Source organism: Oncorhynchus kisutch, linkage group LG7 (genome assembly GCF_002021735.2).
Source record: "Oncorhynchus kisutch isolate 150728-3 linkage group LG7, Okis_V2, whole genome shotgun sequence".
NCBI lineage: Eukaryota > Metazoa > Chordata > Actinopteri > Salmoniformes > Salmonidae > Oncorhynchus > Oncorhynchus kisutch.
This window is the reverse complement of record NC_034180.2, coordinates 41,552,162-41,579,078: the sequence shown is the minus strand read 5'-3', so window position 1 is coordinate 41,579,078 and position 26,917 is coordinate 41,552,162. Positions and strand designations below refer to the sequence as shown.

The window sequence follows — 26,917 nt, the reverse complement described above, 5'->3', positions numbered from 1 at the left end:
ATCAGTATGTGAGGTCCATGTTCTGACGTATTTACTGATACACACATGGAGATAACAACAGACACAACGTATTACACAAAATGAAAGGACTACCAGATTATCACATTCTTTCTCTAAAATGATTTTGTCTCAATACCCAAATTAACAATTATTATAATAAATGTGTATTATAATATATAAAATAATTTTATTAGGCTGAATAGACAGAATGAAAGAAAAAAGGAAAGAGATGAATCTGGAGAGAAGTGAAGGTATTACCATTAGCCTTTTATACACTTTCACAGATTTGCTGCCCACATTTAGATAGTGTTTTCACAGATTTGCTACCCACATTTAGATAGTGTTTTCACAGATTTTGCTGCCCACATTTAGATAGTGTTTTCACAGATTTGCTACCCACATTTAGATAGTGTTTTCACAGATTTGCTGCCCACATTTAGATAGTGTTTTCACAGATTTGCTGCCCACATTTAGATAGTGTTTTCACAGATTTGCTACCCACATTTAGATAGTGTTTTCACAGATTTGCTACCCACATTTAGACAGTGTTTTCACAGATTTGCTGCCCACATTTAGATAGTGTTTTCACAGATTTGCTGCCCACATTTAGATGAGTGTTTTTGATTTTCAATTACAGTGATTTTAGCTCTATCTATTTTAAGAGTGAGTTTTAAGACATTTCCTTTGTAGTGGAATGTCTAAATTTGACCCTCTATTTTTTCACGTTCTGATTTTTAAAATGTATTATTAGTCTAGGGGTCTTTCCCTGGTTTTCTCTTTTAATGTAGGGCACCTGGCAATTTCATTACACACACACACATACACACACACACACACAGTTTCCTCTCAGTGATGTCAAACTGTCTGGACTGTCCGTACTTTTCTGCACTTTTAAAAAACGTTTAACAAAAACATTTTCAGACGATGATTCTGACTCCATTGCCGGGGGTTACCTTATCACCCTGTAGACAGCTCCTCCCCTGATGCAGAGGTTGGACTTGATTGACAGCTAACAGTCCATCCCCTTTCCTTGCTTTTTATCCCAAGACCAATAATACCCGTTGCATATTATAACTGTCCAGGAAGGCTTCTATTCATGTCACACACACACCCCTTTCCTAAGTAACACTGTCCGGTAAATACAGCCGTTAAACATTTACCATGAACGACCTCTGCTGTGCATGCGGCCTGTCACAGATGTCGGTAAACATTACCATAGGCCATAAAAAGTGTTCGTAAGCAGCATCTGTTGTCATCTTATACTGTATAGGCCCCATGATGTGCATACTGTATATACAAGTCCTGTCTGTCTGTCTCTCTCCCGCTCTCTGTCTGTCTGTCTGTCTATCTGTCTCTCTCCCTCTCTCTGTCTGTCTGTCTGTCTGTCTGTCTGTCTGTCTGTCTGTCTGTCTGTCTGTCTGTCTGTCTGTCTGTCTGTCTGTCTGTCTGTCTGTCTGTCTGTCTGTCTGTCTGTCTGTCTCTCTCCCTCTGTCTGTCTGTCTGTCTGTCTGTCTGTCTGTCTGTCTGTCTGTCTGTCTGTCTGTCTGTCTGTCTGTCTGTCTGTCTGTCTGTCTGTCTGTCTGTCTGTCTCTGTCTCTTTCTGTCTGTCTGTCTGTCTGTCTGTCTGTCTCTGTCTCTTTCTGTCTGTCTGTCTGTCTGTCTGTCTGTCTGTCTGTCTGTCTGTCTGTCTGTCTGTCTGTCTGTCTGTCTGTCTGTCTGTCTGTCTGTCTGTCTGTCTGTCTGTCTGTCTCTCTCTCTCTCTCTCTCTCTCTCTCTCTCTCTCTCTCTCTCTCTCTCTCTCTCTAGCTCTCTCTGTCTGTCTGTCTGTCTGTCTCTCTGCCTCTCTCTGTCTGTCTGTCTGTAATATTCTGAGTCTCTAGTCTGTCTAAGGTAGCATCAGTAAACCTGTTCCATTGTACTCAGGTGTCCTGTCTGTCCACCGTGTAGTATGTACAGTTGGGGGCATTCAAAATATAATTTCCTAAATGGCTGTGCTACATCCACCGTATATCATTAATGTTGAAAAGTAGCAATCATCTATCAATAACTCATTTAGTGAAATACATTGCTGAAATATGCCCCTCATGCTGAACTTACATCCACTTTGAAGCAAGTGTTTTTACATGTGCTGTGGTACAGGTTAACTGCTCCTATCTGACCCCCTGTTCCCTGTCTGTTTGAGGTGTCAGTCCTACTGTCTCTGTGCTCTCCTCCCCAGACTGCTGCTCCTATCTGACCCCCTGTTCCCTGTCTGTTTGAGGTGTCAGTCCTACTGTCTCTGTGCTCTCCTCCCCAGACTGCTGCTCCTATCTGACCCCCTGTTCCCTGTCTGTTTGAGGTGTCAGTCCTACTGTCTCTGTGCTCTCCTCCCCAGACTGCTGCTCCTATCTGACCCCCTGTTCCCTGTCTGTTTGAGGTGTCAGTCCTACTGTCTCTGTGTTCTCCTCCCCAGACTGCTGCTCCTATCTGACCCCCTGTTCCCTGTCTGTTTGAGGTGTCAGTCCTACTGTCTCTGTGTTCTCCTCCCCAGACTGCTGCTCCTATCTGACCCCCTGTTCCCTGTCTGTTTGAGGTGTCAGTCCTACTGTCTCTGTGTTCTCCTCCCCAGACTGCTGCTCCTATCTGACCCCCTGTTCCCTGTCTGTTTGAGGTGTCAGTCCTACTGTCTCTGTGTTCTCCTCCCCAGACTGCTGCTCCTATCTGACCCCCTGTTCCCTGTCTGTTTGAGGTGTCAGTCCTACTGTCTCTGTGTTCTCCTCCCCAGACTGCTGCTCCTATCTGACCCCCTGTTCCCTGTCTGTTTGAGGTGTCAGTCCTACTGTCTCTGTGTTCTCCTCCCCAGACTGCTGCTCCTATCTGACCCCCTGTTCCCTGTCTGTTTGAGGTGTCAGTCCTACTGTCTCTGTGTTCTCCTCCCCAGACTGCTGCTCCTATCTGACCCCCTGTTCCCTGTCTGTTTGAGGTGTCAGTCCTACTGTCTCTGTGCTCTCCTCCCCAGACTGCTGCTCCTATCTGACCCCCTGTTCCCTGTCTGTTTGAGGTGTCAGTCCTACTGTCTCTGTGCTCTCCTCCCCAGACTGCTGCTCCTATCTGACCCCCTGTTCCCTGTCTGTTTGAGGTGTCAGTCCTACTGTCTCTGTGCTCTCCTCCCCAGACTGCTGCTCCTATCTGACCCCCTGTTCCCTGTCTGTTTGAGGTGTCAGTCCTACTGTCTCTGTGCTCTCCTCCCCAGACTGCTGCTCCTATCTGACCCCCTGTTCCCTGTGATTCTCTGTGTTGTAGAATGAACTTATCAAAGGCCCAGGTTAATAGCGAAGATAAATACGGCAAATGTGGCAGCGCGTGGAGAATGCACCAGACTTACGACCTCGACGCCTCTCACATGCGTGACACACATGCACTTTATAACCCAAGGTAAGAGAGGAAATGCTCACACACACACACACACACACACACACACACACACACACACACACACACACACACACACACACACACACACACACACACACACACACACACACACACACACACACACACACACACACACACACACACACACACACACAAAAGCACACACACAAAAGCACAGACACACACTACATCAAAAGCCAATTCAAAGTACTGTTGTCTTTTCCATGTCTCAATGTCTTAGTGTGTGAGGATAAAATGTGTTGTTTTTGTTAGTGTGTGTGTGTGTGTGTGTGTGTGTCTTTGTCTCCTCCATAATTTACCATTCATCCAGTGTGCCACTGTACAGCTCCCACTACTACTATAATCCTTCTGAAGGTTTAGATTACAGTGATAAAGGGTCTGGGCTGCGTTCAGAAGGGAACAGAATGTTGTAGAATGTTTTTATAATGTTCAGTACATTTCCCCCACCTGAATGATCCCCAGGTCTGTGATGAGGTTAGTCGGAGTACAGCAGCTGACACTAAGTTGTGTTGACACTTTAATGGGCAGCTAGCTAGTTGTTGTGTACAAGGGTTACTGGGCTGGCTGCTGTTTAATGTGTAACCCTCTCACCAGGCTCAAATGTGACTCTCATGATATTACCTTACTTAGAATATCTGAACAGCATGGGATATTAGTTGAGAAGCACATCTCCAATAAGAATCCCTATTATAAACTCGCTAGGATGATGACAAACTAGGGGATTCATTTCAGATAGAATGATTATAGATTGTTGTTATTGTATAAGGATATGCTTTCCCATGCATTAAATGAAACTGAAACAGTAAATGACCAACGCAACAGACATAAGGTTCAAGATGTATATTATCACATTTTCAATGTACCACATCAAAATAAATAAATAATAAACCCCAGTGATTTTTCACAACCCATGTCCAAATGAATTGCAAGCTTGGTTAAATCCGTTGGCGCGCGTTGGAGCTCCGCCCCAAAAATGGCGATACACATAAAGTCCCAAAGCACCCCACCGTTGTGGTTACTCACTACTCCTATATATTTCCTCAGTGAAGTATAGCAGTTCCGTGCAGGTGTCCTCACAAGATGCACAGCTATCAGTGCAGACAGTACGCCTTAGCAGCAACACATATCCCATGGTAACATGAACTCGTTAATCTTCCACAAGTAATTCTCTCCAGTTCTCGCACGACGCTAGGCTAACCTCGAGGCTGTCAAATACCTCCACAATGAAACGGTAGCTTCAATCTCTAATAAGTTTTTCTTAATGAAATAATAATAACTCATTAATAAAATAAAATCAATATTTCCCTTCAAAACTCGGTAGATATGGGTTTTGTTGAACTTTTATCGTCTTCTTTTATAGTTTTTCTTTCTTTTTCTCTCCCTCTTTCTTCAACGTCTCTCCCTCTTTCTTCAACTTCTCTCCCTCTTTCTTCAACGTCTCTCCCTCTTTCTTCAACGTCTCTCCCTCTTTCTTCAACGTCTCTCCCTCTTTCTTCAACGTCTCTCCCTCTTTCTTCAACGTCTCTTTCCCAGGCTTCCTGTTAACCAGGTCAACTCTCCCATTGGCCTCAGCTTAACAAGCCACCTTATTGGTCAAAACCTAAAAGTAAATCAACCTATTTCACTTGTTCTTTAAAGGAAGATTCCTTCAGAAGAAATGCATTAACGACAGCATTCAATCACCTTTTAAATCTAATACCAATTCATTATAACAAATAAACTCTATACTTGGTTTTAACAAGGGTATTACACGTGGTTGCTTTGTTATTGTGTTGTTTTGTTTCCCTGGTGGCAGTGAGCATCTGAAAACATGTTTGTTGCTTGTTCACCGTTGTGATGTTTTTAAATGCTTTGGTTTGGCTTACGTCTGAAGGTTCATTAAAAGCGTCTCTGTGCTGTTTCAGCAGTGATGGTATACTTTGTAATTTGGAGTTAGTTTTAGTGTTTAATAATTGGCAGTGGGTGTATTTAAAATGTGTTGAATTGTGTTTGCGATTATGTTATGGTTGGATTGTGGTTGTGTTTATAATGTGGTTAGGGTTACTGTTTGGGTCTGTTTCCTTTGCTGCTGTGTCTGACTGCTTCAATGAACATGTTAGTGACCATGGAGAAAGAGAGAGGGAGACTGAGAAAGAAGGAGAGAAGTCACGATAGAGAAATAGTGTGTGTAAAACAGTGACAAAAGAGGAGAAAGAAAGTAGAAAGAGGTACAATGAAAAATGGATATGGAGTTTGTATGGAGAGGTGGAGCAGAGACTGATACAGAAGAGAAACAGATAGACAAGAGGAGGTAGAGAGAGGGGATAGAGAGAGAGAAGGGGGTAGATGTAGAGAGAGGGGGATAGAGAGAGTGAAGGGGGTAGATGTAGAGAGAGGGGGATAGAGAGAGTGAAGGGGGTAGAGTTGGCGAGAGGGGGATAGAGAGAGAGAGGGGGATAGAGGGGGATGGAGGTAGAGAGAGGGGGATAGAGGTAGAGAGAGGGGGATAGAGGTAGAGAGAGGGGGATAGAGGTAGAGATGGGGGGATAGAGGTAGAGAGAGGGGGATAGAGAGAGAGAAGGGGGATAGAGGTAGAGAGGGGGGATAGAGAGAGGGGGATAGAGGTAGAGAGAGGGGCTTAGAGGTAGAGAGGGGGGGATAGAGAGAGGGGGATAGAGGTAGAGAGAGGGGCATAGAGGTAGAGAGGGGGGGATAGAGAGAGGGGGATAGAGGTAGAGAGAGGGGGGTAGAGGTAGAGAGAGGGGGATAGAGGTAGAGAGAGGGGGATAGAGGTAGAGAGAGGGGGATAGAGGTAGAGAGAGATAGAGGTAGAGAGAGGGGGATAGAGGTAGAGAGAGGGGGATAGAGGTAGAGAGAGGGGGATAGAGGTAGAGAGAGGGGGATAGAGGTAGAGAGAGGGGGATAGATGTAGAGCGAGGGGGATAGAGGTAGAGCGGCAGGGATAGAGGTAGAGAGAGGGGGATACAGGTAGAGAGAGGGGGATAGAGGTAGAGAGAGATAGAGGTAGAGAGAGGTAGAGAGAGGGGGATAGAGGTAGAGAGAGGGGGATAGAGGTAGAGAGAGGGGATAGAGGTAGAGAGAGGGGGATAGAGGTAGAGAGAGGGGATAGAGGTAGAGAGGGGGGGATAGAGGTAGAGAGAGAGAGAGAGAGAGAGAGATAGAGGTAGAGTGGCGGGGATAGAGGTAGAGAGAGGGGGATAAAGGTAGAGAGAGGAGGGTATAATTGTAGAGAGGGGATAGAGGTAGAGAGAGGAGGGTATAATTGTAGAGAGGGGGATAGAGGTAGAGAGAGGGGGAAAGAGGTAGAGAGAGGTGGATAGAGGATATAGGTAGAGAGAGGTAGAGAGGTGGATAGAGGATATAGGTAGAGAGAGGTAGAGAGAGGGGGAAAGAGGTAGAGAGAGGATATAGGTAGAGAGAGGTAGAGAGAGGATATAGGTAGAGAGAGGTAGAGAGAGGATATAGGTAGAGAGAGGTAGAGAGAGGTGGATAGAGGATATAGGTAGAGAGAGGTAGAGAGAGGTGGATAGAGGATATAGGTAGAGAGAGGTAGAGAGGTGGATAGAGGATATAGGTAGAGAGAGGTAGAGAGAGGTGGATAGAGGATATAGGTAGAGAGAGGTAGAGAGAGGGGGAAAGAGGTAGAGAGAGGATATAGGTAGAGAGAGGTAGAGAGAGGATATAGGTAGAGAGAGGTAGAGAGAGGATATAGGTAGAGAGAGGTAGAGAGAGGTGGATAGAGGATATAGGTAGAGAGAGGTAGAGAGAGGTGGATAGAGGATATAGGTAGAGAGAGGTACAGAGGTGGATAGAGGATATAGGTAGAGAGAGGTAGAGAGAGGTGGATAGAGGATATAGGTAGAGAGAGGTAGAGAGAGGGGGAAAGAGGTAGAGAGAGGATATAGGTAGAGAGAGGTAGAGAGAGGATATAGGTAGAGAGAGGTAGAGAGAGGTGGATAGAGGATATAGGTAGAGAGAGGTAGAGAGAGGTGGATAGAGGATATAGGTAGAGAGAGGTAGAGAGAGGGGGAAAGAGGTAGAGAGAGGATATAGGTAGAGAGAGGTAGAGAGAGGATATAGGTAGAGAGAGGTAGAGAGAAGTGGATAGAGGTAAAGAGGGGGGAAATAGGTAGAGGTAGAGAGGAAAGCTCTGCCAAGCTCAGGACACTCTGAGTCGGTCAGTCGGATGCCTGAATTATTCAACCTGCCACACGATATGAAGAGACAGATCAGGGAGAGAGAGAGCGAGAGATGAAGGGAAAGAGGTGAAAGAGGGAGATATGAAAGATGTGGGTAGATTGAGTAGAGAGGTAGAAATAAAGATATTAATACTGATTTAAACTCAAATGTGTGTGACTGCATGCTTTCCAGCATGTGTTTGTGTGTGACTGGGATGGGGGTGATAGAAGAGGCTTGTCCTCCAGATGTACAGTGTTAGTGTTTGGCAGATTAAATGTAGATGTACAGTGTTAGTGTTTGGCAGATTAAATGTAGATGTACAGTGTTAGTGTTTGGCAGATTAAATGTAGATGTACAGTGTTAGTGTTTGGCAGATTAAATATAGATGTACAGTGTTAGTGTTTGGCAAATTAAATGTAGATGTACAGTGTTAGTGTTTGGCAGATTAAATGTAGATGTACAGTGTTAGTGTTTGGCAGATTAAATGTAGATGTACAGTGTTAGTGTTTGGCAGATTAAATGTAGATGTACAGTGTTAGTGTTTGGCAGATTAAATGTAGATGTACAGTGTTAGTGTTTGGCAGATTAAATGTAGATGTACAGTGTTAGTGTTTGGCAGATTAAATGTAGATGTACAGTGTTAGTGTTTGGCAGATTAAATGTAGATGTACAGTGTTAGTGTTTGGCAGATTAAATGTAGATGTACAGTGTTAGTGTTTGGCAGATTAAATGTAGATGTACAGTGTTAGTGTTTGGCAGATTAAATGTAGATGTACAGTGTTAGTGTTTGGCAGATTAAATGTAGATGTATGCAGATCATCAGTGGCATCATGAGTCACTGACTTTTAGCTGGATTTACTGCCTGCTGTAAAATACAGCCAGATGTGACCAGTTAGCCCACCACGCTAATAGGGCCTCTGTGTGTGTGTGTGTGTGTGTGTGTGTGTGTGTGTGTGTGTGTGTGTGTGTGTGTGTGTGTGTGTGTGTGTGTGTGTGTGTGTGTGTGTGTGTGTGTGTGTGTGTGTGTGTGTGTGTGTGTGTGTGCGTGCGCGCGTGTGTGTGCGTGTGTGGGCCTTGTGTTTCAGGCAGAGCCATGGCCAAACATCTCTGCTACCAGGACATTTCTCGCAACATGTCTTGCCTGGCATATTCCCTCTGGCATATCCCCCTTGGCATATTCCCTCTGGTATATTCCCTCTGGCATATTCCCTCTGGCATATCCCCCTTGGCATATTCCCTCTGGTATATTCCCTCTGGCATATTCCCTCTGGTATATTCCCCTTGGCATATTCCCTCTGGTATATTCCCTCTGGCATATTCCCTCTGGTATATTCCCCTTGGCATATTCCCTCTGGTATATTCCCTCTGGCATATTCCCTCTGGTATATTCCCTCTGGCATATTCCCTCTGGTATATTCCCCTTGGCATATTCCCCTTGGCATATTCCCTCTGGTATATTCCCTCTGGCATATTCCCTCTGGCATATCTCCCTTGGCATATTCCCTCTGGTATATTCCCTCTGACATATTCCCTCTGGTATATTCCCCTTGGCATATTCCCTCTGGTATATTCCCTCTGGCATATTCCCTCTGGTATATTCCCCTTGGCATATTCCCCTTGGCATATTCCCTCTGGTATATTCCCTCTGGCATATTCCCTCTGGTATATTCCCCTTGGCATATTCCCTCTGAAATATTCCCTCTGGCATATTTATCTGGGAATTGACTGGATATTGACTGGGTATTGACTGGGTATTGACTGGGTATTGACTGGGTTTTGACTGGTTATTGACTGGGTATTGACTGGGAATTGACTGGTTATTGACTGGATATTGACTGGGTATTGACTGGGTATTGACTGGGTATTGACTGGGTATTGACTGGGAATTGACTGGGAATTGACTGGTTATTGACTGGATATTGACTGGGTATTGACTGGGTATTGACTGGGTATTGACTGGGTATTGACTGGGTATTGACAGGATATTGACTGGATATTAACTGGGAATTGACTGGGTATTGACTGGATATTGACTGGGTATTGACTGGGTATTGACTGGGTATTGACTGGGTATTGACAGGATATTGACTGGATATTGACTGGGAATTGACTGGGTATTGACTGGATATTGACTGGGAATTGACTGGATATTGACTGGGTATTGACTGAGCTTTGACTGGATATTGACTGGGAATTGACTGGGTATTGACTGGATATTGACTGGGTATTGACTGGGAATTGACTGGATATTGACTGGTATTGACTGGGTATTGACTAGATATTGACTGGGTATTGACTGGATACTGTTTGGTTTAGGCAAATACCTTGACTGTGGCCAAGGGCTCACAGTCTTAGGCCAATTGGACTTAGTCTGGGTCAAACCTATTATAGACCATTGGCATGCCGCTGTCACACAGAACCTAAACCAATCACAGACAAGCACGTTACTGGCACATGGAGACGGCCACTGTGTGTGTGTGTGTGTGTGTGTATGTGTGTTTGTTTATTGTGTGTTTCACGTGAGAGGGCTGGTACATACACAGACAGACAGACAGACAGACAGACAGACAGACAGACAGACAGACAGACAGACAGACAGACAGACAGACAGACAGACAGACAGACAGACAGACAGACAGACAGACAGACAGACAGACAGACAGACAGACAGACACAAGACAGACAGACAGACAGACACACACACACACAGACAGACACACACAGTCACACACACACACAGACAGACACAGACAGACACACACACAGACAGACGGACAGACAGAGCCACAAACACAGATTCAGACACACACACACAGACACACAGGCAGACATACATGCAGACACACACACTGACAGACAGACACACACAGATACAGACAGACAGACAGACAGACAGACAGACAGACAGACAGACACACACACACATACACAGACAGACACACACACACACATACACATTCAGACATACACACAGACACACAGACACATAGACACACACAGACAGACAAACATACACAGGCAGACAGACAGATACACACACAGACAGACACACACGCACAGACAGACAGACACGTACAAACACACGTATACATGCAGTTATGGCACTGGTACACAGGCTAGGGCTGTTGTGCTTACACCAACACTTAGAGACATGCCAGCAGGTCGATACACACACACACCATAGGAAGACACACCCTTAGTAACAGACAGATAAAAGTATGGCATTTAACGGAGGGATAGACAGGTTTAGAGGAAGGACTGAGAGGGGAGGGTAACAAGGTAAGGAATGAGATGAGATAATATGGTGTTTAGATGGAGAGAGATGTTCTCTGGTGGTGTCTCCTTCCTCAGTGTTAGTTCCACAGCCCTTCCACACACACACGCGCGCGCATACACACACACATGCACGCGCACGCACGCACACGCACGCATGCACACACACACACACACACACACACACACACACTCCACTGATTAAGCTTAGTCTCCTCTTGAGACCACCTTTTATTTATACCATCAAATGGCTGAAAATGATTATTTGTCATGGGAATGGCTCGTTACTGTAAATTCATCCATCTCTAATAAACTAGATGGCTTTAACACAGATGGGCCGCAAACAGATTTGTGGTTCGGGGTGTGTGTGACTGTGTGTGTGACTGTGTGTGTGTCTGTGTGCGTGTGTGTGTTTGTATGTGTGTGTGAGGGGACAATGGTGATTGGATTGTGGGTTTACAGCGTAGGATTAGCAAAGCAGAATGCCCATCAGGAAAGAACAGAGAGAGCTTTACATCTCTGTCAGTCTCAACCCTCCTCACCTCTCCTCATCCATCTTCACCCCTCATCACCATCCTCACTACTTCTGTCACCTGTTCTCCTGTCATCTTCAACCTCGTCTCACCACACGTCTTGTCACATCCGAGTCCCCCCATTCTACCTCACCTTTCCTTATACATCTTTACCCCTCTTCAGCTATTGGAAAAAGGGTGGACTCGTTTTTTTAACTGTAGTTGGTGTTACTCTGACTGATTGAATTTAAGAAAAAGCTGATGGGGACATTTAACAGTTGTTCCTTTTCAGCTATAGAAGAAGTGACTGCTAAATGCTAAATCCCATTCAGAAGTTGGGAGCATAGCTAGCATACAGAAATCTGTGGTGGTAGTCCAAGTCGTTTTTTCACTGCAATGCAGTTGATTGGTGACGATGACATGAACATGTATTGGGATTGACATCAGTGGAGGCTCCTTAGAGGAGGAAGGGGAGAACCATCCTCCTCAGTGAATGTCTTTTTTTTAAAATAGTGAAACATTAAAGCACCATGGTGAACCCAGAGGAGAGCTAGCTTCGGTCCTCCTCTGGGTAAATTGACTTCATGCTCATGGTTCTCACCCCCTTCCATAGACTTCCAGAGGACGTCCTCCAACCTATCAGAGCTTTTGCAGCACGAGCTGACATCTTGTCCACCCAATCAGAGAAGGAATCTAGTACTGAAAGCATAAGCTACAGCTAGCTAGCACTGCAGTGCAGTGCATAACATGTGGTGAGTAGTTCACTCAACGAGAGAGAAAGACATTAGTTGAACAGTTTTTAACAAATGTATTTATTTCAAAATGAAGGAGAAGCAAGAGGGGGAGTGTGAGATAGAGAAAGAGAGCGGGAGCTATCTATAATTCATATTTTTTATTCCCTTTCATTTGGCTAGCAAATATAACTAGCTAGTATAGCCTACTCAAACACCTGGTTCAAACATACCTAGCTGGCTATGACTATCCATCACTGGAACTCTTCCAAGTCAAGTTAAGCTTTTGGTTTTATTAATTTATTGCCACCAGGGCCTGCCAGTGTAACCGCTAAACTGCTTGCTGCCTACACTGTACTGCACGATTGTAGCGGGTTTACTAACACGTTAGTTCCAGTAGCTATGATGATGTAGGTAGGCTGTGTGTAGAGGTTAGTGGTTATGATATGAAGGTTTGGCTTGGAAAGGTTTTTTCGCCTGGTCATAGACAGATGATGTGTTGTGCCCTGAAGTCCACAAGCGAAGGGAAACGGTGAGAAGAGGAGAACACGTAGATGCAAGAAGGAATTCTACAACCAGCAAAATGATCATGCTGATGCATATGTTTGAAAAACTTTTCTTAAACGGAAGCAAACGGAACATAGCTGAATTCGTTGAGTAGAAACTCTCGTTTGCAACAGTTGGACTAATGATTACACCCCAGATCAGCTAGATGCAGTCAAGAGTGTGCAAGGCGGTATTGAATCTGCCAGTCTGTCTGTCACCTTAAGTACTCACATTTTTCTCTCAACCTGTTTGCACCTACGTTGTAAACCTTCATTCATAGCCTAAGTTGTAGCAACCCCATGATGGGTATCAGATACATTTGAGTATCATGTAGTAGTCTGAACCTATCAATGTTACTTTGAGCTGGCTATGAATGGCAGTCATCCAATATGCTGTAATAGAAATAAGACAATGCTCAGGAAAAATGGATGTAGGATCTTTCCCCTACACGTTTCCATTGACTCCTTTACTCCATCTATAGGGATCTTTCCACCATGTGTTTCCATTGCAGTTCCATTGTTTGGGTCGAGTTCCATTGACCTCTTTACCGCATCTATACTCTGCTGTGTGGGATAAATGTATTTAGTATAACAATGACAAATATATTGTTACGGACACATAAACACACATACCACGGACTGTGTAAAAGACATGCATTTATGAAGACAGATAGTGTAAAAGAAAGAGAGAGAGGGAGAAAGTGAGAGAGGTAGGAAGTGGAAGGGATAGAGTAAAGGTAGAAAGGGAGACAGACAGACAGACGGACAGACAGCGAGAGAGAGGCAGAGTGGGCATTACAGGGTAAACCTGATTATGGTGGAATGTGAATTAGATTTGGTAGCAGATGGTGGCGTTAAGGGTGTAAGATGCTTTGCAAGCGTAGCGAGGGGAAGGGGGAGGGGAAGGAGGAGGGGAAGGGGGAGGGAGGGAGACGGGGGCTAGCGGGAGCAGCTTGCACCGTTTCCTCTCTTCTTGATAGACGGGTATAAATCACGACAATCCTGTCCTGACAGCCAATTTCCCCAATCTGATCTGGTTAAAGAGGCTGCCGGCCTGGGCCCGCTCTGCTCTGCTTCTCACCCCAAACAACAACCACCCCGCCGCCCCATCACCCCACTGCCCCATCACCCCACCGCCCCACCGCCCCATCACCCCACCGCCCCAACGCCCCACCGCCCCACCGCCCCAACGCCCCACCACCCCACCGCCCCAACACCCCGCCGCCCCACCGCCCCATCACCCCACCGCCCCAACCACCCACCGCCCCAACGCCCCACCGCCCCATCACCCCACCGCCCCAACGCCCCACCGCCCCATCACCCCACCGCCCCATCACCCCACCGCCCCAACGCCCCACCGCCCCAACGCCCCGCCGCCCCATCACTCCGCCGCCCCATCACCCCACCGCCCTCCGACCCACCGCCCCAACTCCCCGCCGCCCCATCACCCCAACGCCCCGCCGCCCCATCACTCCGGCGCCCTCCGCTCCAATGCCCCAACGCCCCGCCGCCCCATCACCCCACCGACCCAACGACAGACACAACCAACGCCATCTTATTGCCTGCACACTCACCTTTCCCTCCCTCCTCTGTTCTCTACCCCTCTCTCCCTCTCCCTCCACCCTATCCTCTCATAACCCTGTCATATTTCTGACAGTAAAATCCTCTTTTATCATTTGTTTAATAAGATGTGTTTTTTAATCCGGACAAGTTTTTTCAGCAATTTCATTTGATCCCACGTCTGGTTCAAACTTATTTGAGCGTGTGTGTGTGTGTGTGTGTGTGTGTGTGTGTGTGTGTGTGTGTGTGTGTGTGTGTGTGTGTGTGTGTGTGTGTGTGTTAAACAGATGAGCGCTTCGACTCTGACAGCGGAGTCATGTAGTTTTGGAGTATTGCTGCTTATTGAAAAACAGCCAAGTTTATTTACCCTGAATCCATCCCGGCACGACAGTGTGTGTCAGCCAGGGTGTGTGTGTGTGTGTCAGCCACAGTGTGTGTCAGCCAGAGTGTGTGTGTCAGCCAGGGTGTGTGTGTCAGCCAGGGTGTGTGTGTCAGCCAGGGTGTGTGTGTGTCAGCCAGGGTGTGTGTCAGCCAGGGTGTGTGTGTGTCAGCCACAGTGTGCGTGTCAGCGAGGGTGTGTGTGTCAGCCAGGGTGTGTGTGTGTGTCAGCCACAGTGTGTGTCAGCCAGGGTGTGTGTGTCAGCCAGGGTGTGTGTGTGTGTCAGCCACAGTGTGTGTCAGCCAGGGTGTGTGTGTCAGCCACAGTGTGTGTCAGCCAGGGTGTGTGTGTCAGCCAGGGTGTGTGTGTCAGCCAGGGTGTGTGTGTCAGCCAGGGTGTGTGTGTCAGCCAGGGTGTGTGTGTGTCAGCCAGGGTGTGTGTGTCAGCCAGGGTGTGTGTCAGCCAGGGTGTGTGTGTGTCAGCCACAGTGTGCGTGTCAGCGAGGGTGTGTGTGTCAGCCAGGGTGTGTGTGTGTCAGCCACAGTGTGTGTCAGCCAGGGTGTGTGTGTCAGCCACAGTGTGTGTCAGCCATGGTGTGTGTGTGTCAGCCACAGTGTGCGTGTCAGCGAGGGTGTGTGTTCGTGTCAGCCACAGTGTGTGTCAGCCAGGGTGTGTGTGTCAGCCAGGGTGTGTGTGTGTCAGCCACAGTGTGCGTGTCAGCGAGGGTGTGTGTTCGTGTCAGTGAATGTTTTGCGGGGTCTCTGCACCCCTAATGCTCCCAGATAACACTGCTTATCCACTCACACACCAGACCACGGCTACAAGCAGTGCACACTTTTCATTGAGTGTTTCAATAAAGGAACATGTTGTTTTCTATACAGACAGAACTGAGAGAATAGTGATCATTCTTTTGTCCTTTATTTTTCATTGTTGAGTTTCATATTGTCTTGTATGGTGTTGTGTTGAGTGGTTAAGGGTTGCTCCTACAGCTCTGTTCTCTAGTAACACACACACACACACACACATAGCTACACATACACACACATACCCACATACACACACAGACAGAGCCATATCTTTTGAGGATCGGCCCACCTTGACAGGCCTGTCTTCAGTGAACAAGACCATGCTTCTTTCATATCTGGTCCCATTACACACCCACCTGTTCAACAACATCACCTCAGCAGAAATAACTACACCACATCTATCATTCACATTGACATTTGTGTTATAGTGGAATGACACAATTTTTCAGAGGTAGGTATATTAATTATAGGAATATGATACCAAAATATTTGATATATTTATTGATATTTGTTACAGATAAATCATAATAATTTCATATTATGTAGTTTCAGAATTAACAATGATTCCTGGAGTGTTTTTGTTTAGAAATCAAATACAATTTAATTTCTTATGAAAACTGGATGTAGTGGAAGGGAAATAGCTAGGAAGGGACAGAATGCGTTTTTATAAATAACATAATGGTAAATCAATAGTGTTATATAAATGGCCACAGCTGGAGATGTACCCTGGTGGTAATCCTTGTTTGATCTAAGACAGGTTAGGAACCACAGGCCTCCGACGTGTGTCACAATCATTACCGTCCCCTCTGCTAGCCTGTCCTACCTAGCGCTTCAACAGTATATGTCGCATTTATTCCGGTCCCCTCTGTTAGCTTGTCTAGTGTAGCGTGAGCCTCGAAGAGACGGCTTTACGGCCGTGCGGCCCATTGGCCAAATGTGTTTTTGCCATTATCACATTGATTGCATGTAATCAGTGGGTTTATTCTGCAGCCGATAGAGTGAATGACTACTTTCCCAGCCTGTAATGTTATAACAATTGATCTTCCTGCCTCGCCGGGAGACGATTTACATCCGCTGGCTCTCCTTTTATTATGTATTAATCCTCCTCCGACAGAAACAACTGTAATCATCCACCCACCAGTATACAAACACACATGCGCACACCCACACAGGCACACATACACGTACACAAACACACAAACACACCAAGCCCAGCAAGGAACCAGAGGCCATTTACACATAATTCACCAGAATAGGAAGCCAGTGTTTCTTACCCATAATTGTTCAGAAGAGCAAACTTCTCCCTTCGATTGATGTTCAGAGCTAACAAACTGACTGTGGTTCAATGCAGCTAAAGAAACAGCAGAATCAGGATGGGAGCAGAAAGAAGGAGAAAAAAAGTAATTGAGTATTGTGATGACATCATCCTATTCATGTAACTATAAAAATGTAACTGCATTGCCTGTCTTTATTTCCCAGCGTTGGCCATATCTAGATAGATATTTTTGCTTATTGGACTTATTGGACTTTCCTTATCTGTGTGGAGAGGAGACACAATGCATGACACTGATGAAATTATTTCTAAGATTAAGAGAAAAGGAGAGAGACAAACGGAAACAGTGGGGGAAATTATAGAGAAAGAAACAAGTAGAGGAGAGGAGAGACATGTAAACAGAGCGGTAGAGAGTGGTAGGTGTATTGTGGCCCCCCTCGGTGACTCCCTCTTATACGATGATTGCATGTTTGTCCTAGCAGCTGTCAGAACAGTGAATCAGTGGTCCTTTCCTAATGACACCTTGTCATGGCAGAGTGGTCCACCAACATCACCACACACACACACACACACACACCACTACTGGTCTCCTGTTGATTTCACCACGCCTCGCTTCAGCAAGCCCAGAAAAAAGACAGAGATGAAGAGAAAATGACAGAGAGAGCAGAGAAAAAAAGGAGGGTTTGAAAGTGGGTAATCTGTTTGTTTTGTGTACCCCTCGGAGGGGTAACCTTTAGTAAAAGGCAGGTAGACCAAGGTGTTGAATATATGATGTCGAAGTGAGAAACGGCGTCTTTTTGTCTATTGATGGAGATTGTTTGTGCTTTATATCTGACGTGTGTTAAACTGAGACGCGTCAGGCTGAGTATCAGGGGGCTGGTTAGGCCTTTGTTGTTGCACGGAGATCTGAAAGTGTTTTGATCTGCTGATGATTAAATATCTATTTATGGTTGATTTTAACACAGGGGCCTTCTGGCTTTGAACTGAGCTGAACACAGAGGGAGGTTTCACCGTGCCAAAGAAAGAGAAAAAAAGAAAATAATATTTCGACCTGTCATTCATATAAAATATATCTTTTTTATCAGTATTTATTTGTTGTTTGCTTAGCTTCCTGATAGTTTCTTTATCTCTCTATTTCAATGGCCCTTTTATCTCTCTTGTTCACTCTCCTTTCTCTCACTCTGTTTCTCTCCTCTCTTTCGTCAAAACATCATTGTCACGGAGAGCAAGTCGTTCATTTGTCTCCAACGCTGTGATTAATGTGTCCATCCAACAGCACCTTGCGAGCACACGCACACACACACACACACACACGCGCACACACACACACACACACACACACACACACACACACACACACACACACACACACACACACACACACACACACACATACACACACACACACATGCACACGCACACGCACACGCACACACACACACGGTACGCATGCACACACACACGCACACACACAGCACGGATGCACACACACGCACACACACGGCACGCATGCACACACACGCACACACACGGCATGCATGCACATACACGCACACACACGGCACGCATGCACACACACACGCACACAATACCTGGCACCCAGATAAAAACAGACTTGAGCATGTGCTGCTGATACATTTGCCTCAGATCAATTTGTTTAATGATAATGTCTCTAATATGACTGTCTCTAATATGACTGGTCTTTAATATGACTGTTTCTAATATGACTGGCTTCTAATATGACTGTCTCTAATACGATTGGCTCCTAATATGACTGTCTTTTAACATGACTGTCTTTTAACATGACTGTCATCTAATACGACTGTCTCTAATGTGACTGTCTTTTAATATGACTGTCTCTAATATGACTGGTCTTTAATATGACTGTCTCTAATATGACTGGCTTCTAATATGACGGTCTCTAATATGACTGTCTCTAATATGACGGTCTCTAATATGACTGTCTCTAATATTACTGTCTTCTAATATGACTGTCTCTAATATGACTGTCTTCTAATATGACTGGCTTCTAACATGACGGTCTCTAATATGACTGTCTTCTAATATGACTGGCTTCTAATATGACTGTCTCTAATATGACTGTCTTCTACTATGACTGTCTCTAATATGACTGTCTTCTAATATGACTGTCTCTAATATGACTGTCTTCTAATATGACTGTCTCTAATATGACTGTCTCTAATATGACGGTCTCTAATATGACTGTGTTCTAATATGACTGTCTCTAATATGACTGTCTATAATATGACTGTCTCTAATATGACGGTCTCGAATATGACTGGTCTTTAATATGCCTTCTAATATGACTTTCATCTGATATGACTGCCTTCTAAAATGACTGCCTTCTAATATGACTGCCTTCTAAAATGACTGCCTTCTAATATGACTTACATCTGATATGACTGCCTTCTAATATGACTGTCTTCTAATATGACTGTCTTCTAATATGATTGTCTTCTAATATGACTGTCTCTAATATGACTGCCTTCTTATATGACTGTCTTCTAATTTGACTGCCTTATTATATGACTGCCTTCTAATATGACTGCCTTCTTATGTGACTGCAATCTCTCTGTGCTCATGAAGATGGAATATTAAGAATTACACAGATGTCTGCCCCTTCACTCTTGGCAACATAAAGAGACAGGCACGTTGAGTGTTCTTTCATTTACTGCAGTGGGCTAAATCAGGGTCACACAGTGTTTCTTGGTAGACTTAAACAAGTCTACTTTGAAACAAAAGTACAGTACCATGTTAGATATATAGTTGAAATGTATTCCATTTTGAGTTTGCATCCCAAAATGACACTTTCCATACATCACAGAAGACTGAAATATAACAAAACCATTCTTTTCTTAATAATGTATTTTATTTATGAAATTATGAAAAATATGAATAACATTCCATCACTATGTCATTCAACTGCAGGAACGGACGACGTACTATAGTATAGAGCAGGGTCTACCTTCATCTCTCTCTCTCTCTCTCTCTCTCTCTCTCTCTCTCTCTCTCTCTCTCTCTCTCTCTCTCTCTCTCTCTCTCTCTCTGTTATTTCTTAATCTTCTCTCTCACTCAGTACTATACATGTCATTTTATTCCCTGACAGTTATTGTTCCCATTAATAAGCAGCAACTAAATCTGAGCTCTTAAACTCTTAAACTCTCCTCTTAATGGCCCTCCCAGGGATTGGGACTGCCTTGCGTTCCCGAAAACAGATACAATAATTTCCTCTCAAATGGTCTCTTCTCTGTCAAAATGGCTTTCCTTTCTTCTAAAATATAGAGCCTAGAATCCCATCCCTCTCGCAGCTAATGGCAATTTTATTGCGTCTAATTTTAGATTACAGTGGGGCTTGGAATAAAAGCCACCATCTGACAATTGAGTTCATACATAGTTGTGAATATTACAGCCTGTTGTAGACCTGAGGAGAGAGAGAGGGATTAGACAGGTTAAAATACTTATGGTTAATGACATCTTGTTTCAGAGTTATGAAGGGGAGTTGTTTTTGCCTCTGGGAAAACCTAAGGGTTGTGTTGTAAAGCGACACCAAGAAGTCTAAATGTTTCTAAACACTTCCTGAAGTGTTTTCCAAAACATTGCTGTTTTTAGCAGTTCTCTTCTTGCTGTCTCTTAAGGTGAAGCAGCTGTATGTACGTGAGTAATAATAATTTGGTGGGTGCTGTCACGATCATCATAATAACTGGACCAAAGCGCAGAGTGATCTGGGTTCCACATCTTTATTGCTATGTGAACCTCAAAGCAAAGCAAAGCAAAGCAAAAAACCAACTAAATGAACCGTGAAGCTACAATAGTTCTTAACTGACTTGCCTAGTTAAATAAAAGTTAAATAAAAAATAATAATAATAATATTAATATAGACTTGGTCTTTTACCAAATAGGGCTATCTTCTGTATACCCCCCTACCTTGTCACAACACAACTGAATGGCTCAAATGCATTAAGAAGAAATGAACGTTTAACAAGTCACACCTGTTAATTGAAATTCATTCCAGGTCACTACCTCATTAAGCTAGTTGAGAGAATGCCAAGAGGCAAAGGGTGGCTACTTTGAAGAATTTGATGTCTTCACTATTATTCTTCAATGTATAAATTTCCCTTGAACGAATAGGTGTGTCCAAACATTTGACTGATACCGTAAAAGTGTGTATTACAGTTTTACAGTCACTTTTACCCTAATTTCAGAACCTTGCGGTCATTTTTTCAAAACTCCAGACACATAACTCATTACGGTCATCACTTGTAACACAGGCTGTACAATGTTCAAAACATTGCATTGCGCAGTCAGATCTTAAAACCTTGCACCCGCAGAATCATTGGTTCAAATAACTAATTTATCATGAAATACCATAGGAACATTCATTTAGTTCACCCACACACAAGATACCGATAGTTTCACTGTGTAGTTGTTCGTACAATCATGAAATATTGTAGTACAAAATATGTGATACATGTTTCATTATGGCACTTCACGTAAATACATCACTGTAAAAGGACTAGTAGAGAGAATACTACAGACACAGTGGAATCATTGAACAAAATCTGAAATGTATTGATGAAATACAATAAAATCACAACACAGGCTTCGATGAATCAAAGCAAAAATTATTATCTACAAAAATGAAACAAACTACAGTAAAACATCAACTGCAGTGTTCCTCACCTGGCTTACTGTAAAACATCACTGCAGTGTTCCTCACCTGGCTTACTGTAAAACATCACTGCAGTGTTCCTCACCTGGCTTACTGTAAAACATCACTGCAGTGTTCCTCACCTGGCTTACTGTAAAACATCACTGCAGTGTTCCTCACCTGGCTTACTGTAAAACATCACTGCAGTGTTCCTCACCTGGCTTACTGTAAAACATCACTGCAGTGTTCCTCACCTGGCTTACTGTAAAACATCACTGCAGTGTTCCTCACCTGGCTTACTGTAAAACATCACTGCAGTGTTCCTCACCTGGCTTACTGTAAAACATCACTGCAGTGTTCCTCACCTGGCTTACTGTAAAACATCACTGCAGTGTTCCTCACCTGGCTTACTGTAAAACATCACTGCAGTGTTCCTCACCTGGCTTACTGGCTTGTTTGTGAGAGCACCTATCATATACCTTCCACCTCCATGTGGAGAAAAATTCCTCAATCGGATTAAGAAAAGGAGAATATGGGGGTAAGTACAGGGTGGTAAATTGTGGATAGGCCTGAAACCATGCTTGCACCATTTGAGCCTGGTGGAACCTGACATTATCCCACACAATGACATAGGTCACGCCATCAGCTCTACAGACCTGATTTAGCTCATCAAGGAAGGTTAAAAGGAGAGCTGCATTATATGATCCAAACGAGGTCTGCATCCCACCACACCATCTTCTGATATAGCCATACACATGGTGATGTTGGCCCCACGTTGTCCAGGTACTTGGATTGTTGCCCGCTGGCCAATGAAATTCTGACCTCTCCTCCTTGTCTTGGCCAGGTGGAAGCCTGCCTCATCCAAAAAGAGGAAGTTGTGATGGTTTTTGTTAGTATCCAGCTCCATCACCCTCTAAAAATACATTTTGGAAAGAGAATTGATGTAGAATTTTGGGGGAATTTTTCATAACAGGCATTTTGAAACTGAACATACCTGAACATACTCATTCCTCAGTTGCTTCACTCTGCATTTCTTTCAAAAGGCCCACGGTATAGCTGTTTTAGAGACACCTGGGGCCTTTCCAGCATGCGTGTAATAGTCGGGAAACGGTATGGCTTCCAGGTTGTTGAACGTCCAAGATGTACTGACAAATTTCTGTAAGGTGAATATCATTTCTGGCCCGACCCAAATTGACACAGCCCGCTCTTGTTGGTCAGTCAGAACGTTGCCTCTGCCTCCCCTATTTGGCAGAGTCTCAATTCTGTAGGGACAATTAAAGTAAGAACACATTTAGTCACATCACCTACTCTGTGGTACACAGTATACAGTCATTTGATAATTGAGAGTAGCCTAATGTTTAGTGCACGCTGAGGACTTACCGCTTCTCATTGTGGAAAGTTCTGATGATTGAGGCCACCGTTGATCTTCTGAGGTGTGGTTGAATCATTGTAGCTGCCTCAGTCATTGTGATGCCATGATTTATGACATGGTCTACAACTATTGCTTGGATTTCATTGGACACTCTTTGCTGTTGCTGCCGCTGTCTTGGTCCGTGTCCTCTACCACGTTCCCACACACCTCTCAAAAAGAAGAGGTTCTTGTCCCCTGCCATTCCTTTGACCACCACGTCTTCCTCCTCCCACAGCTTGACCACTTATGACCTGGATCACCTGCCAGCTCCATGTTATCACTATGTTGTTGTAGGTGGATACCACTCATTTCACTATATACTCGTACCACAATGTGAAATCAATCATCAGTAACAAGTTGGCAGTATTGGAAAAAATATTACAAGGGCCTGAATACATACACTCACCGGCCACTTTATTAGGTACACATGCGTGTTAACGCAAATAGCCTACTGCTTCGAACAGCGAATCGTATGGCTGTCTGCAACTCAATATATAGAATATATAGAGTAGAGAACTTTAGTTCTTGTTTGACCAAGATGTGTAATCTAAGCAACTTTGACCGTGGTGCCACACATGGTGATTCCAGCATCTCAGTAACAACTGGCCTCGTGGGATTTTTACGCACTACAGTCTCTAGAGTTTACAGAGAATGGTGCAATAAACAAAACATAAAACTATGAATTAAGAGTAATGCAACATTTATCATTTTGAGCAGTTGTATCACTTGATAGTTCAATCATTGTAATGACATGAATAGACAGTCATCCCAGATGTAATGTGTGAATTGCATTTTGAAATGGTAATTCTTTGATGTTAAGTTGTGTCATTTTGAACAGGTGATTTTAGTTCAGTGAACAAATGATCTTAGCTTTATGTGTATTGTATCCAAGCAATTGGGAAAAGTGTTAGAGTTTTTAAAAATTTGCATTTTGTTCATAGGTTGTGAGTTTTGTTTCTAGAGTGTTGAAAAATGACATCAAGGTTCTGATATTAGTGCCAGAGAGATTGTAAAAAACTGTAATTCACGTGTGAAATGGAAATCTGTTTTTTGAGACACAGGGTCTGCCATGCCCCTGGCGCAATGAGGGTTAAGTGCCTTGCTCAAGGGCACATGGGCAGATGTTTTTACCTCATCGGCTCAGGATTCAGACTAGCGACCTTCCACCGGGGATTCAAACTAGCGACCTTCCACTTACTAGCCCAATTCCCTAACCGCTAGGCTACCTGCCCGTGTGTGTGTGTGTGTGTGTGTGTGTGTGTGTGTGTGTGTGTGTGTGTGTGTGTGTGTGTGTGTGTGAGAGAGAGAGAGAGAGACAGGGAGAGAGAGAGGGAGAGAGAGAGAGAGAGAGAGAGAGAGAGAGAGAAAGAGAGAGAGAAAGGAAGGTTTTTCAGGATTAATCAGCTTGAGGAAGACAGCTGATTTAAGTCAACATTGTGGGAAATATTTTTCCATACCCTTCTCTCCTCCTTGCCTCTCTCTCTCTCTCCCTCTCTCTCTCTCTCTTTCCCTCTCTCTCTCCTTCCTTCCCTCCATCCCTCCCCTGTTTCTCCTACTCTCCCTCCTCCCATGTCTGGTTTCTAGGTCTCAGTACAGTTCAGTGTTTTACAAGATGACTGGATTTTAGAGCACTCATTGAGGTAGCATCACTCTTTAATTAAAACACCACTTTGTGTTTTCCCTTTCAGAGAGAGAGAGAGAGAGAGATCTATTAATTACAGCTGCCATTAACAGTACACTCTTAGGAACTGAAGGGGTGGGGTGAAGGAGATGAGGGGGTGTTGCCACTAAATAGGTTGATGCTATTGAACAGGGGACTGGAATGGGTGGGGTGAAGGAGATGAGGGGGTGTTGCCACTAAATAGGTTGATGCTATTGAACAGGGGACTGGAAGGGGTGGGGTGAAGGAGATGAGGGGGTGTTGCCACTAAATAGGTTGATGCTATTGAACAGGGGACTGGAAGGGGTGGGGTGAAGGAGATGAGGGGGTGTTGCCACTAAATGGGTTGATGCTATTGAACAGGGGACTGGAAGGGGTGTGGTAAAGGAGATGAGGGGGTGTTGCCACTAAATAGGTTGATGCTATTGAACAGGGGACTGGAAGGGGTGGGGTGAAGGAGATGAGGGGGTGTTGCCACTAAATAGGTTGATGCTATTGAACAGGGGACTGGAAGGGGTGGGGTGAAGGAGATGAGGGGGTGTTGCCACTAAATAGGTTGATGCTATTGAACAGGGGACTGGAAGGGGTGGGGTGAAGGAGATGAGGGGGTGTTGCCACTAAATAGGTTGATGCTATTGAACAGGGGACTGGAAGGGGTGGGGTGAAGGAGATGAGGGGGTGTTGCCACTAAATAGGTTGATGCTATTGAACAGGGGACTGGAAGGGGTGGGGTGAAGTACTTTCCTTCAGATTCCTCATCTCTTAGTGTGTGTGTTGTCTCTGATATGTGTTTTATGTGTGTTTAGTATATCTGAGCATTGGTCTTTCTTGTGCGCATGTGTGTGTGCGCACACGTGTGTGTGTGTTGTTTGCTGTTTGCTGTGAGTGGCTGTCTCAGGCATGATTGAGCAGCGCTGTGCCTCCTTCGTGATTACTCTCATGTAGAACAAGTTGCTATTGACTAGAGAGTGACTGATGGCTGTAGGCTAGAGACGCTTCTACAGGCCTCCCTCAACACACACACACATTCCCACACTCTCTGTCTCTCTCATACACATTCCATTTATATTATAGGTCTTTTATTTGGACATTTTTCTGAGAATAATCCAGTAGTTAGATTTAGTATGATGTCACTATAAAAAGACAACTATTTTGCAAAGTATTTGGTAAGATGTTAACATGTTTTCATTTTTTATTACGATTAACTCACCTATGACAATATGTTCTCCACTCTCTCCTCCCTCCCTCCTTTCTCACCTACCTCCCACCCTCCTCTCTCTCTCTCTCTCTCTCTCTTTCTCTTCTTCTACCTCCCTCCATCTCTACCTCCCTCCCCCTCTACCTCCCTCCATCCAGGCACCTGTGCAGAATGTCCAGCAAAGAGCGCCACCTAGAGTCCAGCTGCCCATCCTACATTAAGACAGAGCCCTCCAGCCCCGCCTCCCTGGCAGACAGCATCAACCACCACAGCCCTGGGGGCTCCAGTGACGCCAGCGGCTCCTACAGCTCTACCATGAACGGCCACCAGAACGGCCTGGACTCCCCCACCCTGTACGGGCCTGGGGCCGGCCCCCTGGGCCCTGCTGGGGCCTCCAAGCGCTACGAAGACTGCTCCAGCACCATTGGGGAGGACTCGCAGATCAAGTGCGAGTACATGTTGAATTCCATGCCCAAGCGGCTGTGCCTGGTGTGTGGCGACATCGCCTCGGGCTACCACTACGGCGTGGCCTCCTGCGAGGCCTGCAAGGCCTTCTTCAAGAGGACCATCCAAGGTTGGCTTTCACGTTCCCTCTGCTTAGGGTTACTGGTTAGGGGTTAGCGATCAGACCTGTTTTTTGTTATTTTAGGCGCCCCTAGCCCCATACTGCAAAAACACATTCCCTGATTATTTTTTATTTAGCTAGGCAAATTCTTACTTAGAATGACAACTTACCAAGGAACAGTGGGTTAATTGTCTTGTTTGGGGGCAGAATGGTAGTTTTTGACCTTGTCAGCTCAGGGATTCGATCCAGCATCCTTTTGTTACCTGCCCAAAGCTCTAACCACTAGGCTACCTGCCACTTATAGCTAATAAACCAGTTTCAATAGGATATTTCCAGTGTTTACAACATGTACTGAGCGATAAAACAATGTGCTATAAGTTTTTCTGATCTGATTGTTTGGGTTCCAAGAGGAATCAATTAACAGACACAGGCCAGAGATTATGATTAGAGGTTAGAGGTTAGGGTCAGGGGTCAGGGTTCAGGCTTTATGTCGTTAAACAGCTTTCAGTGGCTTTAATAAAGATAGGAGATTAATAGATGGATGTATACCTACACTCATCCTTACTGAATCACTTGTGATGAGATGCTTAGATTATGGTATTTACTAAAATAAGCTTATAGATCAATGGGACTGATGTCTGACTGATATCAGTAAACATGATTTCTGAATGAAGTGTGTGAATCTGAGTGACAGTGACACTGCATCGGTATTTATGAGCAT

The 26,917-nt window shown here is 44.7% G+C and overlaps 1 protein-coding gene across 1 annotated transcript in view; it reads left to right on the top strand.

The window, feature by feature from the left end:
* The window catches only part of LOC109893973 (estrogen-related receptor gamma-like), a 138,569-nt gene that overhangs the window by 26,743 nt on the left and 84,909 nt on the right, over window positions 1-26,917 (top strand). The window contains exons 2-3 of the mRNA XM_031828080.1: window positions 3,283-3,414; window positions 25,790-26,205. Of these exons, the coding sequence (XP_031683940.1) occupies window positions 3,284-3,414; window positions 25,790-26,205 (547 nt within the window). The 5' untranslated portion in view covers window position 3,283. The remainder of the gene's footprint in view (window positions 1-3,282; window positions 3,415-25,789; window positions 26,206-26,917) is intronic.